General features: G+C 33.3%; 1 protein-coding gene across 2 annotated transcripts; it reads left to right on the plus strand.

Moving 5' to 3' along the window:
* The first annotated feature begins 1,811 nt into the window (after nt 1-1,811).
* On the plus strand, nt 1,812-7,906 carry LOC105773490 (histone-lysine N-methyltransferase ASHH1). Of its 2 annotated transcripts, XM_012595447.2 has the most exons (10): nt 1,812-1,959; nt 2,048-2,112; nt 2,304-2,460; nt 3,678-3,764; nt 3,898-3,982; nt 4,068-4,161; nt 4,274-4,472; nt 4,991-5,025; nt 5,619-6,090; nt 7,407-7,906. In XM_012595447.2, the coding sequence occupies exons 1-10, from the start codon at nt 1,957-1,959 to the stop codon at nt 7,686-7,688; spliced, it is 1,479 nt and encodes a 492-aa protein (XP_012450901.1). In that variant the 5' UTR covers nt 1,812-1,956; the 3' UTR covers nt 7,689-7,906. The 2 variants fall into 2 exon arrangements, with proteins under 2 accessions (XP_012450901.1, XP_052488576.1); XM_052632616.1 differs by lacking the exon at nt 3,678-3,764.
* Nucleotides 7,907-17,929: the final 10,023 nt, after the last annotated feature.

The following is a 17,929-nucleotide window of genomic DNA, read 5'->3' on the forward strand; positions in this document are numbered from 1 at the left end:
TAATAAAATTCAATAATTTAATCTCCTTCTAAATTTTAGAATTTATTTTATGTTTCCAAACTATCCTTTAATAGATGTGTATGAAACTTAAATTTCTTTTAATTATATAACCTCAAATCTTCCATGTTAAGTTAAAAGGAAATAATTTTTTTACAATTAATTAAATAAATTGCTTTCTTTTCGTTTGGGTAAAAAGTAATGAAAAACTTTTGGGTTTTGTTTGACATGGAAGATAAAGTTAATTAATTTGCAAGGATTTTTTTCTTTACTTTTAACTTAACATGAAAGATTTAAGATCATACAATAAAAGTTGAGTTTGGTAGACAATTATTAAAAATGAGTTATTTGACTTGATTTTAATTTAGAAACATAAAATAAAATTTTAAATTTTAGAAGGAGATTAAATTAACTAATTTAATTAATCTCAATATTATAATAACAAATCAGCTAACAATATTAAGAGATAAAATTTTTCAACAAGCTATTTAATTGATTTAGATATATTGAAATTTAAAATTTCAATATTGAAAAATAAAACTTTTGACAAGAGGGTAAACAAGTGCAATTTGACATTTTAATACATTATTTTAATTTTATAGCTTTTCACTTTAATCATTAATATTTTTTACCCCGACTAGTACTTGAAAAAAAGAATTTTTTGTGTGATCAAAATAAAAGAAATCTTGAAATTAGATAACCAAAATAAAATTGAAAATATGATGTTGCTCGTAGAATCAACCGCAATTAGATATTCTACTTTTGAATTTTTTTATTCTTGATACAAATTAAAAATAATAATTTACAAAACTTTGAATTTTTCATTGTGATTATAAGTTGAAATTTTGGATGTTGCCCGTATTTGAAACTTGGGAGTTGTACTTAAAATAACTTGATTTTATGTAAGTATATTAAGAATCGAATTTACATATTAGTATGACTTTAAAAACTTTACGAATTTCAAATTATTTTTATTAATATATTCTATTTGGATATTTTATTTTTCTTTTAATTATTAAACAACTTTTAAATTTTTAATTTATGTTATTGTAGATAATTTTTATTAAAATACATATGGTTTAAAATTAAATTTATCAGTAATATTATTAATATCATATAATAATTCATGTTTAGTCATTTGTGATAAGTATAACACAAGTTATTGTATTATTATTTAATATATTATGTCATTATATAATTTATTTTATATTATCATTAAATTAAATTTTATAGATTTTAATAATTATTACTTTTATATATTTATTATAAATATATAATTATAGTATTAAAATATTTTATATTAAATTATTGTTTTAAAAATTTGTTTCACTTCATAATTTAACATAAAAATTTATTATTAATTAATTTTCTCATTAATAAAATTTTAATATAAATATGCTATAGTTATGAATACATTTACATAAAATAAAGAATTATTATTTATTTAATTTAATTTTAAACAATATCATAAATGTATATTAACTAATGTATATTCTGGCTGTTTAGTTATAAATTCAGATTTTTTTTAGGCTTTAGGTCGAATTTATCTTAGGTTCGGGCTTTTCTTGGGCTCATATATGTTACAAGCTCGAATTTCTCAAGCTCAGATTGTTATGGGCTTGGATTGACATGGGCGGGCTTTCGATCGCAGGCTTGTTTTGCCAGGTCTATGTTTGGGTAAAATTGCTCTAAACATTGAGTGACTAAATTGTAAAGATTTCTTTTTAAGTGACCAAAATGAAAACTCACTAAAAGTTGGGCGACCGACTGAGTAGTTTACCCATTCCCTAATTTTTTGTTCAAATAGTCCGCTAATCAGTTTTCTTCTCTTCTCATCTCAGTTCTCACCCACCGCCGTCCGCTGGTTTTTGCCGGATCTGACCCGTATCCCGTGTCGGAATCCGTGTCGACACAGGTACTGCACCCCAAATTGCCGAGTCCGGGTAACGAAGCTCTCCAATGGTATTATTATGATTATGATTATGATTATTTTCCTAGAGGTGCTGGTTTTATAGAATTTTTATTACAGCATTATATTGTTTTGTTAAAGGATCCTGAGAATGAAGACCTTCCTCAATATGAACACATTTTTCAAAACGAATTCTCATATCGAAAGTAAGATTTTTTTGATCGTAATCTTTTTAAACTAACCTCATGTTGCTCGTTGCTGCTTTGATGTTTTCAGTTTCAATTATTTGGAATGCAGCAATTTTATGCATTCTGGAGCCTTTTTTTTTTCGGTACTGCTTTGCTTTAATTTACGCAAGGATAACCTAATTGGTATCCAAAATTGCATTCTTTTGCAGACATAAAAAGCAAAAAGAGGAAGATATTGCTATATGCGAGTGCAAATTTGACTTTAGTGATCCTGATAGTACATGTGGAGAGAGGTGCTTGAATGTACTAACAAGCACAGAATGTACACCCGGTTATTGTCCTTGCGGTGTTTACTGCAAGAATCAGGTAAGACCGTTTGGCATGAGTGTGCTTCAAGGTGGACTGGGGGTATGGGTCTACGAGGTTATGTGCTTGTGCTTGTTGTATGTGCGTTTTCTTATGTGGATTTATGTATGGTAGGTCTGTTGATTAATCCCATTGCTTTGACATGTCTCCGTGAATCTGTAATATAAGTGTGTTCATTTTACACATGATAATTGTTTTTTTCTTCCCGGTCTTTATGTTCCTTTTAGTGAATGTTATTAGCTTTCAGTATAATTTGTGTAGAGCTGAATATTTGACTCTAAGGGGAACTAATTACTTACTGTATCTAGTTTGTTTGGTTCAATTGTGCTTGACATTTCATAAGAAGCTAATTGCAATTTTTTTAATCATCTTTACTTGCAATTTCAACTTTCCTTCAAGTCATTTCAATTCTATCTCGTTGCTTCCAGGTTCCATGTGCTGTTTATAGAAAAAGGGTCAGACTCTTATTCGAAGTAGAACCTATATTTTCTACTAACTTTCTCTTCAGCTTGGTCTAGGGGCTAGCAGGAATCAGTTAGCAGGAATCAGTTATAATCAACATAACCGACCCATCAAAGCTGGTTTATTGATTAAGTTGGATAAGGCTTTAGTTAAAATGGTTTAGTCAGTCGGTTATCAATTGTTGAATTTCACAACCAAACTGACCGACTTAATATATATTATTTATTTTAAATATATTTATGATATAATAAATATACATATATAATGAAGTTAAACCAGATCCAATTTACAAAACCAACCCAATCCAGTCCAAATTTATTATAAATCCAATAACTTTAAAAGAAAAAGGAAGATGAGAAAACCTTTTGTAAAAAAAAAAGTCAGTTAACCAACTTATCCAACCAAACTGACTGAACCCACCAACTTCGCCGATTGCTCACCCCTAGCTTGGTATATCTATCAATGAATAGAAATGCCGTACGTTGAAGTTCTTTTGCTTGCTTATGATGGACTAATTATGTCTTGAAACTTCACTAACGGGTAAATACAGAAGAGTTTTTATGCTGTTGAGTGTAGAACTAATTATTCCTAGAATGTTCTAGAAACATTTGAGTTTCCATTAAATATTAGGGAAGACCTGTTTCATTATTTATTTGCTTTGCTTGACGATACTGATTATAAGAGACAAACAGTTTCTTCTGGTATGAGACTAACACATTTCGGTTAATGCACTATATTATATTCCTTTCTAAAAGAAATTTCAGAAATGCCAATATGCTAGAGTTACGTTGTTTAAAACAGAGGGTTGTGGTTGGGGTCTGCTTGCTGCTGAATATATAAAGGTAACATTTGGCAACCAATACTCGGCATTAATCTTTGGGATCAATCTCAGGATCTGGCATCAATTATTTTGTTCAATCATTCTCTGTTTCAATCCTTGCTTTCCTCATGCTGATCTGCTTTCACATTGAGCAGACTGGACAATTTATTGTTGAGTACTGTGGAGAAGTAATATCTTGGAAAGAAGCAAAGCGAAGATCTCAAGCTTATGAAAATCAAGGTGAACTAGAATTTCGATAGAATTGTAACTTTTTTTCTGGCCAAAAAAAGAAAAGACTAGTAACCTTCATCTTCACTTGATGCAGGTCTTAAGGATGCATTTATTATTTCTCTGAATGGCTCTGAATCCATTGATGCCACCAAAAAGGGAAACCTTGCTAGATTCATCAACCACTCATGGTGAGCCCCTTCTGCTTTAAATTCTCAGCTTTTAGTCTCCTTAGGTCTAATATCTTTTGGTTGTTTGTTTGCCAAATTTACACTGGCTAAATTATGTTGTTTAAGTTTGTAGCCAACCGAACTGTGAGACTAGGAAGTGGACTGTTTTGGGAGAAATACGAGTTGGAATATTTGCAAAAGAAGATATTCCAATTGGAACTGAGCTTGCATATGATTATAACTTTGAATGGTATGGTGGTGCAAAAGTTCGCTGCCTCTGTGGTGCACTCAACTGTTCAGGATTTCTTGGAGCAAAGTCTCGTGGCTTTCAGGTAAACATTTAAGCTGCTTGAGATTTGAATTTATTTGAGATTTAATAGACATGAAATTATGGTTTAGTTTGTATGTTCTGTTCAAAAAAATTGTCATTTAAAGTAAGATGTTGGGTGCAGTGGTAAGGCACATTGCACTTCCAACGGAGAATACAGGTTCGAACCTTTTGAGACGGCATTGTTGGGAGGGGCAACCATGACCCTCGAATGTAAAATGGACATGGAGAATATAGAAAAGAACTTTTACATTTATATAGCTCATGCCATATAGTATTTGTCATTTGATAGCCACCGTGTCCCATATCTCCTTACGCATGGATATATCTTCTGCTAGTCTGAAACTATATTTATGGTTTTGTTGGCTTCCAGTTATCACTTCCTCAGTATACTGTTTCTTCTTCTTGGTTTTGTTTGCTATAACACTCCCCCCTTTCGTTGTGTGTCTGTGCAACTATCATTGTATTGTTTCACTTTTATTCATGTAATTTAATAATTTTTCTACAAAATCTGTTAAACAGGAGGATACCTATTTATGGGAAGATGATGATGAACGGTAATAAATATTCCTTTCTTTTATGATCTAATTTTTGTTCATCTTGAAATTTTCATCAAGTTAACAGTCTTTTTTTTGTTTTATCTATATGTTTAGAATGCATTTGTAGGCACTTTAATCTCTCAACATCTTCACCGTACATTTTAAAGGAATGGAATCTGCCATATTTATATGCCAGAAATTGTATAAACGATTATGCTTAACAATATTATATGTATACTTGTGTCAACAGTTATGCATAAAGTATAGCTGTTTTCTATTGAGATTGACCCTGGGTCCAGCTGGTTGAATTGATGGAATACTCAACCCTTCTGGCCTGTATGGACTTATTAAATTTTTTGACAGAAGCTTAAGTACTCCATCTTAAAGACTTAAACCTCTGGCCTGTTTTAACCAAAAAGACAAAAAAGAAAAAAACCTCTGGCCTGTCTGTGAAAGCTTTATTTCCATACTTTGTGATCTTCTTAATGTCTATTTTATCACTCCCCGGATGGTGCTAGTGCCGTCCTATTTCTATACTTAAGAATGTGTAATATGCATTCCCATAGGATTAATTTTGTTATCATGTTAACCTAAATATGCTTGCTTGGCAGGTATTCAGTTGAAAAAATCCCGTTGTATGATTCTGCAGAAGATGAGCCTGCCACAAAGCTCCTGAAAGCTGTAAATTTGAATTCTGAGAATGATGTTAATACTAAAAGTGAACAGTCCATAACAATGGATGTTAATCTGAAATCTAAGCACCAGTTGGAGTCTACTATTGATACAGTTCCCATGGAAGGGGTAGATGTGAATACACTGAAAATTGAATCACCTAAAGATATAAACTTGTATTCTCAAGATGCTCAGCAGGCTTTTTCACAAAAGAATGCTATGATATCTCGCATCCGAAGTAACAGTGCATGCCGGAATTATCACATTAGATCAGGGCCAATGCTTAAGAAAAAGTCGCAGCATTATTCAAATGGAAAGTTGAAACATCTTTCAAAGAAGCAAATTGATTTAAAACATCTTGCTAAGCTCTTAGCATCAAAAGAAGCACAAGAGGAAGTCTTCAGATATGAGGTATGATTGCCTATTTTCCTGTTGGCTTGATTAGACAACACTTTGCATCTATGAGGTAATCTCAACTTGAGGTTAATGATTACTGTCCAGTGTCCACTAGGACACAGAAGCTCATTTTTGAAGATATGAGCTAACTGCGGACAGTTGGTAGCAACAATCATTCACAATGTCATGGCAATGCCATAAGAATTGTGCTGTTCTTGGTTAAAGTCATATACATGATTAGACTGGTATTTTCATTCTAATCTTTTCATCTTCAGGTGTTAAAAATTCCCATATTAGGATTGGGAAATTTTTTCATACTAAATATGCATTTTGATGTTTAAACTCAAATGTTTCAGTTTCTATTATTTTTGTTTCTACCTAGTTCGTATTTTTTGGGGAACAAGTAATGAGTGTAATGATTTTGTGTTGGATTTAAGTAAAGACGGACTTTTTATTCCTGATGGTAGTTTTTAAATAAATATTCCTTAGCTATTTTTATGATGTTTGATGTTATTGGTAAAAAGTACCAAGCATCAGATTTTATAACGAGGGCTGTTTCCAAAACCGAAATGTAGAGTACATTAAACTTAGGATATCTGGGGAACAAAAAAAGGTCTAATTTTGAAATGTTTGGTTGTGGATATTAAAATATCACAAACTATTTTATTTATAAATTTCTTAACCCTTATGTCGAGTAATTCTACTGACGTGTGTACTGCACTAACTTTTTGACATATGAGCAATGTCATGATAGTAATAGATGCTTATAGTGGTACATCAGTTTCATCATGTCCTGCTTTCTGAAGATTGGTTGTAAAACGATCTGTAATCTCTGGATGCCATTTATGGGTTGATAATTGTATATATGTAGTGCTTTTTACTTTAAATCTCATAGTTGTGTTATGGACTAATGACAGGCCTTGATTCAAATATTTGCATATTTTGAGAGTAGCACTTAAGAAGAAAGGTTATAATATTACATTATCATATACATAGTAATTGAAATGCTGGATGCTCTGCTCACACTACTAGAAAATATAGTAATTGAAATGCTGGATGCTCTGTTCACACTACTAGAAACTGAAACCCTATTCTTTAGCCCCCTTGTTTCACCTGATGTTGGGGTTTTGGAGGGCATAGAGCATCAGTCTAAGAAACAATGCTGAAAACATGATATCAAGATGCATGGATACAATTGTTGCAAGATCATATCCTCTCTGTTTGGTGGGTGACTGAAGAATGGATTTAAAGTTGAAACATATTTGGCTTGAATGTTGAGACGGAGTAGACTTTTAACAGCTGACCTTAGGGTTTTTGGACTCGCGATGCAGGAAATGAAGAATGAAGCAGCTTCCCAACTAGCTTCTTTGTACAATGATATACGCCCTGCAATTGAAGAACATGAGAGGGATAACCAAGACAGTGTATCGACCAGTGTTGCTGAGAAGTGGATCGAAGCGTCCTGCACCAAACTGAAGATAGAATTTGATTTTCATTCTTCAATTCTCAGAAATATTGTCTGCACTCCGCAAAAGGCATGTGAACAAGTGAAGCCTTGTGAACCGGAAGGACACGGAGGCAATAATGATACTGAAGTAAAGTTGGAATTTTGAAGATTGAAGCTCTTACGTTTACGAAACCAATGTTACAGACTAACTGATCAAAGAAAGGCAAATTTATTCTAGCTTAAATCTATTTATGTGTCTTGTCGTGTCCTGTTCAAAGTTATTTTGGTTTAAATAGGTTATGTTTAATTTGTGTTTTGTAATATCTGATTTTGTAGTAATTTAGATGTAATAATTTTAATTATCAATCCATATGATTTTATTTATATTATCTTTTGAGATGAATTCTAAAAAGAAAAAACTGAGTTTAGGTTTTGTGGACTTTGCCCATATGGGGTTGCGGTTTGATATTTTCTTTTTAGGGTATTTTTTTGGTAAACTATAAAAAATTCTCATTTTCGACATCTAAAAAGTTTACAATTTTAAGTACTCATATTATACAGTTTCGTTAAATATGTTAACAAAAATCTACATGGCATTTTTTTTGACATGCGAATCAATCATTAGATATCACGTGGCACAATTTATCACATCAAAAGTATTGTATACTGTCGAAATTATTTTTTGATAAGGGGTAGACTTTTTATTTAAAAACGAAAATTGAGTCGCCACCAATCCTTTTTATTTAGGTGTGATCGGAACACCTCATAATTTAATCATTTTAATAAAAGTTTAAATTTACTAAAACGATAATTTTTGGTCTACAAAATCCAAAAAACGGGTTCGGGAGTTTGTTACGTACGAGGAATGATTAGCACCCTCGTAACGCCCAAAATTGATACCTAATTGATTAATTAATGTATTAATGTCAAAAGTTGAAAATTTTAAAGAGATTTAAAATACGATCCTTTGTTAAAATCGCTTAATAAATTTTTTTTTAAAAAAGGGCGTACTTCACGTTAATTGGGAAAAAGAATTATGTCCCGTAAGATAGGACGCAATCTCTTAAATCCCCGAAACGAGAATAAATACCGAAAGTTTTATTATTTTAAAAGATATTTGATTATCTCGGCTTTAGAAAAGGAATCATATTTTGTAAGTTAGAACACGATCTTTTCTTAATTCCCGAGATTATTAAAACTTATGTTTGAAAAAGGGTTCGTATATTCAGATTTAACGAGAAAATCGAAACCCCGTAAGTTAGGAAACGACTTTTCGAATTCTAAAATACTAAAATTACTTATTAAAAAAACGAAATTTGTGTATCGGACAAAGATTAAAGTAATGTAAATTGGTAGTAAAATATAAAAGAATAAACAATGGTACTAATATGCGTAAAAAGTGTTAATATGAATGACAATAATATAAATGTACTAATAAGCAATTCATAATACATCACTTTAATACCAAAATTAACTATCAAAGAAACATAAAATAAATAATAACAATGATAACTATAATAATACTAATGACAAAATATGCTCATGAATTGACAATACCAATTTTAAATATAATAAAGACAAATAAATAAATAAATAAATACGTAAATAAATCAAATAGAAATTATAAAAGATTGAATTTGAATAATCCGAGAGCCGAGTCGAATTAGAATGGAATTAAAAGTATAAATGTAAATAAAATAAGTACATAAAATACTAAACTAAAAATGTAAAAATATTAAAAGTAAATGAAATAAATAAAATAATAAAAAAGAATTAAATGGTCAAAGGGTCAAAACAAAAAAAAACTTTGATGGATAAATTTTGAAGAAAAAAAGAAATAAGACCTAATTAAAACGCGCGCAAAGGGATGAGGACTAAAAGAGAAATTATTCCCAGTCCTCAAAGTGCGTCGTTTCATAAAGGACCAAAATGAAACAAAAACAAAATTACACGGTCAAATAAAAAATTGAAAATAGGACTAAATTGAAACGCGCTGTAAAATCGGAAGGATTGACCGCGCAAATTTACCTCTTGTTGAAAACACGTGGATTCTCTAGAGTGGGTCGGGTCAACGCACGGGTCATGGGTGAAACGGCACCGTTTTGGGCTATTGGGATCAGCCCCAAAACGACGCCGTTTTACAAGGCTTATAAAAGCCAAATTAAAAAAAAAACATTCTCATCTCATTTAAAAAAAATGAGAAACTCTCTCATTTTCTCTCAAACTCCCCTTAGGCCGGCCTAGCTCCAGTCGAGGATCCGGCCATCGGCATTCTTGTTGACTCTTGGTCACCGGCATGACGCCCGCCATCCACCTGATGGTAAAAATTGCCCCGAACCCATTTTTGACCCCTTTTTGTATAAAAACCGATTTAAAGCCCAAAATCTTCAAAATAAAATTTTAAAAAAAAACTCTAAAAAGGAGAAAGCCTTTCGGCTTCCACCATTTGCCGTCGCGGCCCTTGGCCAAATCCCAGAGGATTCAACGGCCTTGTGAACCGACGGTGGCCCTAGCGACGACACCCCGACGAAACAAAAGGTAAAAAATAAAACTTTGTTCTTATTTATTTTATATTTTTTTGAATCTGAAATCACTATCTTTTTTTATTATGATTTTTTTTTGTATTTGATTTCTCCCTCCCTTGTAAACATTACAATCCATGACCTTTATAGCCAATATTACATTGTTTATTATTTCTCTTTGCTACTGTTTCTCTGTTGCTGCTTTGCGTGTCTGTTCTTCCTTGCAGGTAATGATGGCAGAAAGGTGTCAGACGGCACGTGGAGGGGACGACACGAAGAGGCGGCGTGGCTAGTGGTGGGGCTAGGGTTTCTATTTTGCTGAAAATAGTTTAGGTTTTGGGCTTGTAATTTTTGGGCTGTTATTTTTTTTGTAATTGGGCTGCTATTTATTAAGGCCTGGTCAAATTTGGGCATTCACAACTGCCACTCTTTGCTTATTGTCGTGTAACGGGAATGAAGCAAAGACTTTACAAAGGGCGAAATTTGTCGGGTCTTGCAGAATCTTAACCCATTTGGTGCTTCTCTTTTTTCGAACAGCCCTGTTTTAACCCACTGCATCTTCAAAGGCATAGGATTTGTTGCTTCAATCTTCTGCACTGTAACTTTAGAGAGATAAGACTTGTAACTTGTAGCTTCAATCTGTTCTACTGGAACTTCAGAGAAATAAGATTTGTAGCTTTAATCTGCTTCACTGCAACTTCAGGGAGATAAGATTTGCTATCTTTAGTCTGCTCCACTACAAATTTAGGGAGATAAGACTTGCAACTTCAACCTGCCTCACTGCAACTTCAGGGATATAAGGTTTGTGGCTTTAATCTGCTCCACTGCAACTTCAGGAAGATAAGATTTGTAGCTTGTAGCTTTAGTCTGTTCCATTGGAACTTCAAGGAAATAAGATTTGTAGCTTTAATCTACTCCACTGCAACTTTAGGGAGATAAGATTTGCTACCTTATAGCTTTAGTCTATTCCACTGCAACCTCAAGGAGATAAGACTTGTTATGGTAGATTTAATCTGACCTACTGTAACCTCAGAGGTATAGAATTCATCGTTTTAATCCGCTCCACTGCAACTTCCAGGAGATAGGATTAGTAGCTTCAATCTGCTCCACTGTAACTTCAGGGAGATAAGATTGGTATCTTCAACCTGCTCCACTGTAACTTCAGAGAGATAAGGTTAGTAGCTTTAATATGCTCCACTGCAACTTCAGGGAGATAAGATTGGTTTATTTTTAACCTGTTCCACTACAACTTCAAGGAGATAAGGTTCGATATGATCTGCTCTACTACAACTTCAGAGAGATAAAATTTGCAATTTATAGCTTCAATCTGTTCCGCTGCAACTTCAGGGAAATAAAATTTGCTATCTTCAGTCTGCTCCACTGTAACTTTAGGGAGATAAGACTTGTAACTTCAACCTACTCCATTGCAACTCCAGGGAGATAAGGTTTGCTATGATTTGCTCTATTGCAACTTCAGAGAGATAAGATCTGTAATTTATAGATTCAATCCATTCCACTGCAACTTCAGGGAAATAAGATTCGCTATCTTCAGTTTGGTCCACTGCAACTTCAGGGAGATAAGACTTGTTATCTTCAGTCTACTCCACTGCAACTTCAGGGAGATAAGACTAGTGGCTTCAATCTGTTCCACTGCAACTTCAGGGAGATAAGATTCACTATGATGACTTCAATCTATCCCACTGTAAATTTAGGGGTATAAGATTTGTGGTTTCACTGATCTGTTCTCTGGGGAACATGACCTGTAGAATCCATTTCATGGGCCTATTTATGCCAAGTGCTTAGGATGTCATGATCAAAATGAATCAAATGCTCTTAATTAGATGTGTATGAATGATATTTGCATGAATGCAGAATGTCATGAGAATGATCCCTTTTTAATGTTTGGTTTGTCATTGCTCGTTGTTCATCAAGGTTCTATCACTGATGTGTTACCCTGCCTTCTTGTTCAGCTGGTATCTTTGACAGAAAACCTAAAGAAATAGCCATAATTTAGACTATTCTTTCTCAAATGTTTCCAACCCTTTGGTTAGTTCTAAATAATAGTCTTGTTTCAGATCCTCGAACTATTTAGAAGCTTTCGAAGTTATATGCAGAACTCTTTTTTCTTGAATATTATCAGTCCATTAATCATTATTTCAATGAAAAATGCTTGGAAAAGATTATCACAATGGACAAGATAAAATTTTATTGAGAGCAAAACTCGAAATGAATAAATTAATCAAGATAGCAAAATTTGCTAAGATACGAAATGAATGAAAATAAGTGTCTCAGTTATTGTAGCATGAGCTTCTCTGCACAAAACTTCTCGAGGACCCTTTGAACTTGAACGTGTTTAGAAGTCCTAGAAGACTTTGTTGATGCCCCAAGATGTAACATCCCTCTTTCTTGTTAATTCGGAAAGGACAAGACTACCACATGCCCCACCTTTGATCAAAAATTTGAATTGCCCATTCCTGAGTTTTCAATTCAAAACCTCTTTGGTCTCAAGGTGCCTTTTGCTAGTTTTCACCTTGGCCTCTCCTTTTCTCTTTTTTTTTGTTTTTCTTTTGTTTTTCATTTTTTTAAAAGTGAAGTATTTCTTACTTGAATCAGAATTCACAGGATGAGGCAAGTTCTTGCCATCTATCTTGGTCAATATTGACGCTTTTCCAGATAAGGCCTTCCACATAAGGTCTTTCCTAGTTTGGCATCCACTTTCTTCTGAAGTCCTTTTGTATGGGAAGGATATTCTTCGATACCAGGTCCCTTTCATGGAATTCTCTAGGGCGAACCTTTTTTGGTGAGCTCGCATCATTTATTTTTGGTACATTTGACCATGACGGATAACTTTAAACCTTTCTCTTCAATCGGGATTGGATCCAAAAAAACTTGAAGAGAAGGAATCTCAACTTCAATGGGCAAAAAAACGATAAGCCAAAGAGAAAGGCGTTGCCTCGGTAGAGGTCTTTTTTTCTTTTTTTTTGGCCTCCACTGTATCGTCACTTTGGGGAGACATGGTGTTAATCTTGAACAGACTGCAAACTTCTGATATCATGCTGTTGTTCAAATTTAGTGCATTATTCGATATGATCCTTTCTGGCATTCCATACCGACATATGATTTCTTTTTTCAAGAATTTACTGACTGTCGACTTTGTGAAATTGGCATATGAAGTAGCTTCCACCCACTTAGTGAAGTAATTGATGACCACAAAGTTGAATCGATGACCGCTAGAAGCTTTTGGCGAGATCGGCCCAATAACATCCATGCCCCACATAGAGAAAGGCAGTGGATTCCATTGATTCTTTGTAAGGTAGGATCTGTTTCTCATCTTGTCTTACCATCCTTAACAAATCAAGAGATAATCTACAGTCTCGGTCATCTTTAAAGTCCTGAGGTTCCTCTAGACACCTATCTTGCTCAAAAGGAGGTTCTGAGTCAATAGCAGTGTTGCTCATATCATTGATATCTGGAGACTTGTTATAGGAACGAAGGAAGACTCAAAGAACCAATGAATCAAAGGATAATTATCTGTGTGGTATGAATATGAATGAAATGGAAGGAACAAAAGAATGTTTGCCAAAAGAAGACACAAATGTGCATTTCGTTGATATAAAAAATAGTGGACATGTGCCTTTTTCACAAAAGGATTTCTATTGCTTCCAGGCTTAGAGCAATAAGAGTGTTCTGAATATTACTCTAAAATGGTCCTAAAAACTACAAGAATCTCCTCCACAGTCCAATTATTCAGAATGCCTTTAGGGATGTAGGAACAAATTCTTGATAAGTTTTTTATTTTTGTTTTTTTTAGTTCATTCTTCAAAGGCACAAACATCTTTCCCTTCCGAACCATCGATATCTTCAATGAATTCCAATTCTTTATCATCCATCAGGCTCTATACTAGAGTTCTAAACTCAAAGCACTTTTGAATTTTAGGTAATTTATTGTATACAATGAAATGTAATGTTAATGAATGGAAAAGATGCATGCAGAAACATTGATTCTAGTTCAATCCCATTAGAACAATTTTACTAGAAAACAAGTTTCTTTACATAAAGTGGATACATATACGACCTCGCCTTCACACTTAAAACCTTAACTTTCCTAAGAAACAAAGCTAATTCTTATCCCTGATCCGACTCCGATTCATATTTCAAGTTTTAGACGGCTGGGGTCTGCAAGTGGTTAGCCACTTCTCGTACTCGAACTAAAGCTTCGCTCATGACGTGGTCCATATCTCTGACCTGCCTCTCTCACAGGCTGCCACCTTTCTCTTGTTGCCTTTTCTTGGACCATATTTGCGCAGCCGTGTTGTCTTCCACTTTATCAAGAAATCCATTATCCATGTCAAGCTCTCTATTTAGCAACTGAACGTGAATCAACACCTCTTGAAAATGCAACGCAATCATAACCAAAACAAAAGAAAACACGTCATTACAAAAACATAAATAACAAAAAGAGCACCTATTTGGATGAACACTAGGGGTTTGGCGTGGTTTTACCTAGGGTAGGCTCTTAGGACTCACTATATACGGTTTGGTTCTAAAGTAAATGTACCTGAACCGGTAGATTCCTCGATCTTCACCCATTAGAAGCTCATATAGACCGAGTTCAGTTTAGGGGAATACATTTCCCTATGCCCATGCTGAGATGAAAACCTCATGAAGACATAGGTACAGATGTATCTCGAAAGTGATTCACTATCCAATGCGGAGGTGAAAACCTCACGAAGGAGTAGTTTCTCATTCCCACTTTAAAAGGTATAATCGAGTAGTCATGTAATGCAATATGCGAAATATATCAAAAGGCTTAAACCAATAAAGCAAACATATTATAACAAAGACCACAAAAATGACAGATGAAATGGAACAAAAGGATCATAAATTTAAATCGAATTATCAATTTTCGACAAAAAGACAAGAAATAATCAACTTGTGGCTTAACTCTTTTATTTTAGTCCCCAGTGGAGTCGCCAAGCTATCGAAACCAATTTTTTGATAAGGGGTCGACTTTTTATTTAAAACGAAAATGGAGTTGCCACCAATCCTTTTTATTTAGGTGTGATCGGATCACCTCATAATTTAATCATTTAATAAAATTTTAAATTTACTAAAACAATAATTTTTGGTCTACAAAATCCAAAAAATGGGTTTGGGAGTCGGTTATGTACGAGGAAGGATTAGCACCTTCGTAACGCCTAAAATTGGTACCTAATTGATTAATTAATGTATTAATGTCAAAAATTGAAAATTTTGAAGAGATTTAAAATACGATCCTTTGTTAAAATCGCTTAATAATTTTTTTTAAAAAGGGCGTACTTCACATTAATTGGGAAAAAGAATTATGTCCCGTAAGTTAGGACGCAATGTCTTAAATCCCCGAAACGAGAATAAACACCGAAATTTTTATTATTTTAAAAGATATTTGATTATCTCGGCTTTAGAAAAGGAATCATATTCCGTAAGTTAGAATATGATCTTTTCTTACTTCCCGAGATTATTAAAACTTATGTTTGAAAAAGGGTTCGTGTATTCAGATTTATCGAGAAAATCGAAACCCTATAAGTTAGGAAACGACTTTTCAAAATCCAAAATACGAAATATTGCTTATTGAAAAAAACAAAATTTGTGTATCGGACAAAGATTAAAGTAAGGTAAATTGGTAGTAAAATATAAAAGAATAAACAATGGTACTAATATGCGTAAAAAGTGTTAATACGAATGACAATAAGATAAATGTACTAATAAGCAATTCATAATACTTCACTTTAATATGAATATTAACAATCAAAGAAAAATAAAATAAATAATAACAATGATAACTATAATAATACTAATGACAAAATATGCTCATGAAATGACAATACCAATTTTAAATATAATAAAGACAAAGAAATAAATACGTAAATAAATAAAATAGGAATTATAAAAGATTGAATTTGAATAATCCGATAGCTAAGTCGAATTAGAATGGAATTAAAAGTATAAATGTAAATAAAATAAGTACATAAAATACTAAACTAAAAATGTAAAAATATTAAAAGTAACTGAAATAAATAAAATAATAAAAAAGAATCAAATGGCTAAAGGGTCAAAAAAAAAAACTTTGATGTATAAATTTTGAAGAAAAAAAGAAATAAGACCAAATTAAAACGTGCGCAAAGGGATGAGGACTAAAAGAGAAATTATTTCCAGTCCTCAAAGTTCGTCGTTTCGTAAAGAACCAAAATGAAACAAAAACAAAATTACAGGGTCAAATAAAAAAATAAAAAATTAAAAATAGGACTAAATTGAAATGCGCTGTAAAATCGGAAGGACTGGCCGTGCAAATATTCCTTTTGTTGAAAACACGCGGATTTTATGGAGCGGGTCGGGTCAGCGCACGTGTCATGGGTGAAACGACACCGTTTTGGGCTATGGGGATCAGCCCCAAAATGACGCCGTTTTACAGGGCATATAAAACAATTTTTTTTTAAAAACATTCTCATCTCATTTAAAAAAAAAACTGAGAGACTCTCTCATTTTCTCTTAAAATCTCCTTAGGCCGGCCTAGCTCCGGTCGAGGATCCGGCCATTGGCCGCCGTGCTGGCTACCGGTCACCGGCGACGATGCCGCCGTCCACGGTGGCCGAAAATTGCCCCGAACCCATTTTTGACCCATTTTTTGTATAAAAACCGATTTAAAGCCCACAATCTTCAAAGTAAAATTTAAAAAAAAAACTCTAAAAGGGAGAAAGCCTTTCGACTTCCACCATTTGCCATCGCGGCCCTTGGCCGAATCCTAGAGGATTCGACGACCTTGCGAACCGACGGTGGCCCTAGCGGCGACACCCTGACGAAACAAAATGTAAAAAATAAAATTTTGTTCTTATTTATTTTATATTTTTTAAATCTAAAATCACTATTTTTGTTTTAATATGATTTTTTTGTATTTGATTTCTCCCTCCCTTGTAAACGTTACAATCCATGGCCTTTATAGCCAATATTACATTGTTTATTATTTCTCTTTGCTATTATTTCTCTGTTGCTGCTTTGCTTGTCTGTTCTTCCTTGTAGGTAACGATGGCAGAAAGGTGTCAGACGGCATGTGGAGGGGACGACGCAAAGAGGCGGCGCGGCTAGTGGTGGGGCTAGGGTTTCTATTTTGCTAAAAATAGTTATTCATTAAGGCCCGATCAAATTTTGGTATTCACATATACCATTTTAAAAAATTAAAATATAATTTGTTTAGTACTAATTATTTGTTAAAATAAAAATAAAAATAATTAATTAGTTGAAGAACCGAGAAAATCTAAAGGTCATCTTCTTCCTTAAATTTTAACTTAAAATAAAAAACATTGTATTATAAAATACCTAAAGTTTCAATGTTCAATAATAGAAACAATTTGTTTGGCGTTTTTTTTGTTTTATAAAAAAATTATAAATTACCTAAACATTTTATTTACGATTCTTCTTAGAATTAGTATAAAAGAATGGGATTTGAGTGAGTTGATTGGTTCTTTGAAAATAACCAAAGTTTCAATCTTGACTTAGAAACTACAATATTGTTGAATAATATTTTTCATCTGTAATTGATAGGAGTGTTTGAATACTTATACATGTTGTTACAGATGCTATTACAATTCATGGTAGGGCCCCACTATTTTGTCTTGACTTTGTTGCCTCTAATACTAGCATTCTTTGTCCCTAGTACTGACATTCTCTGCGAACTCCAGGTTTGCTGGCCACATGTCTATGGAGCACGCGGTCCTTTCTGTTCCTGGGACTGACATTCTAGGCGGGCTCTGTATCTGCGGAGCTCGTGATGTAGTACCCCTAACTCGTATCTGTCGTCAGAATAGGGTTACGAAGTATTACCATACAAAATGAACATTATACATACATT

The sequence above is a fragment of the Gossypium raimondii genome, chromosome 6 (genome assembly GCF_025698545.1).
Source record: "Gossypium raimondii isolate GPD5lz chromosome 6, ASM2569854v1, whole genome shotgun sequence".
NCBI classification, from domain to species: domain Eukaryota; kingdom Viridiplantae; phylum Streptophyta; class Magnoliopsida; order Malvales; family Malvaceae; genus Gossypium; species Gossypium raimondii.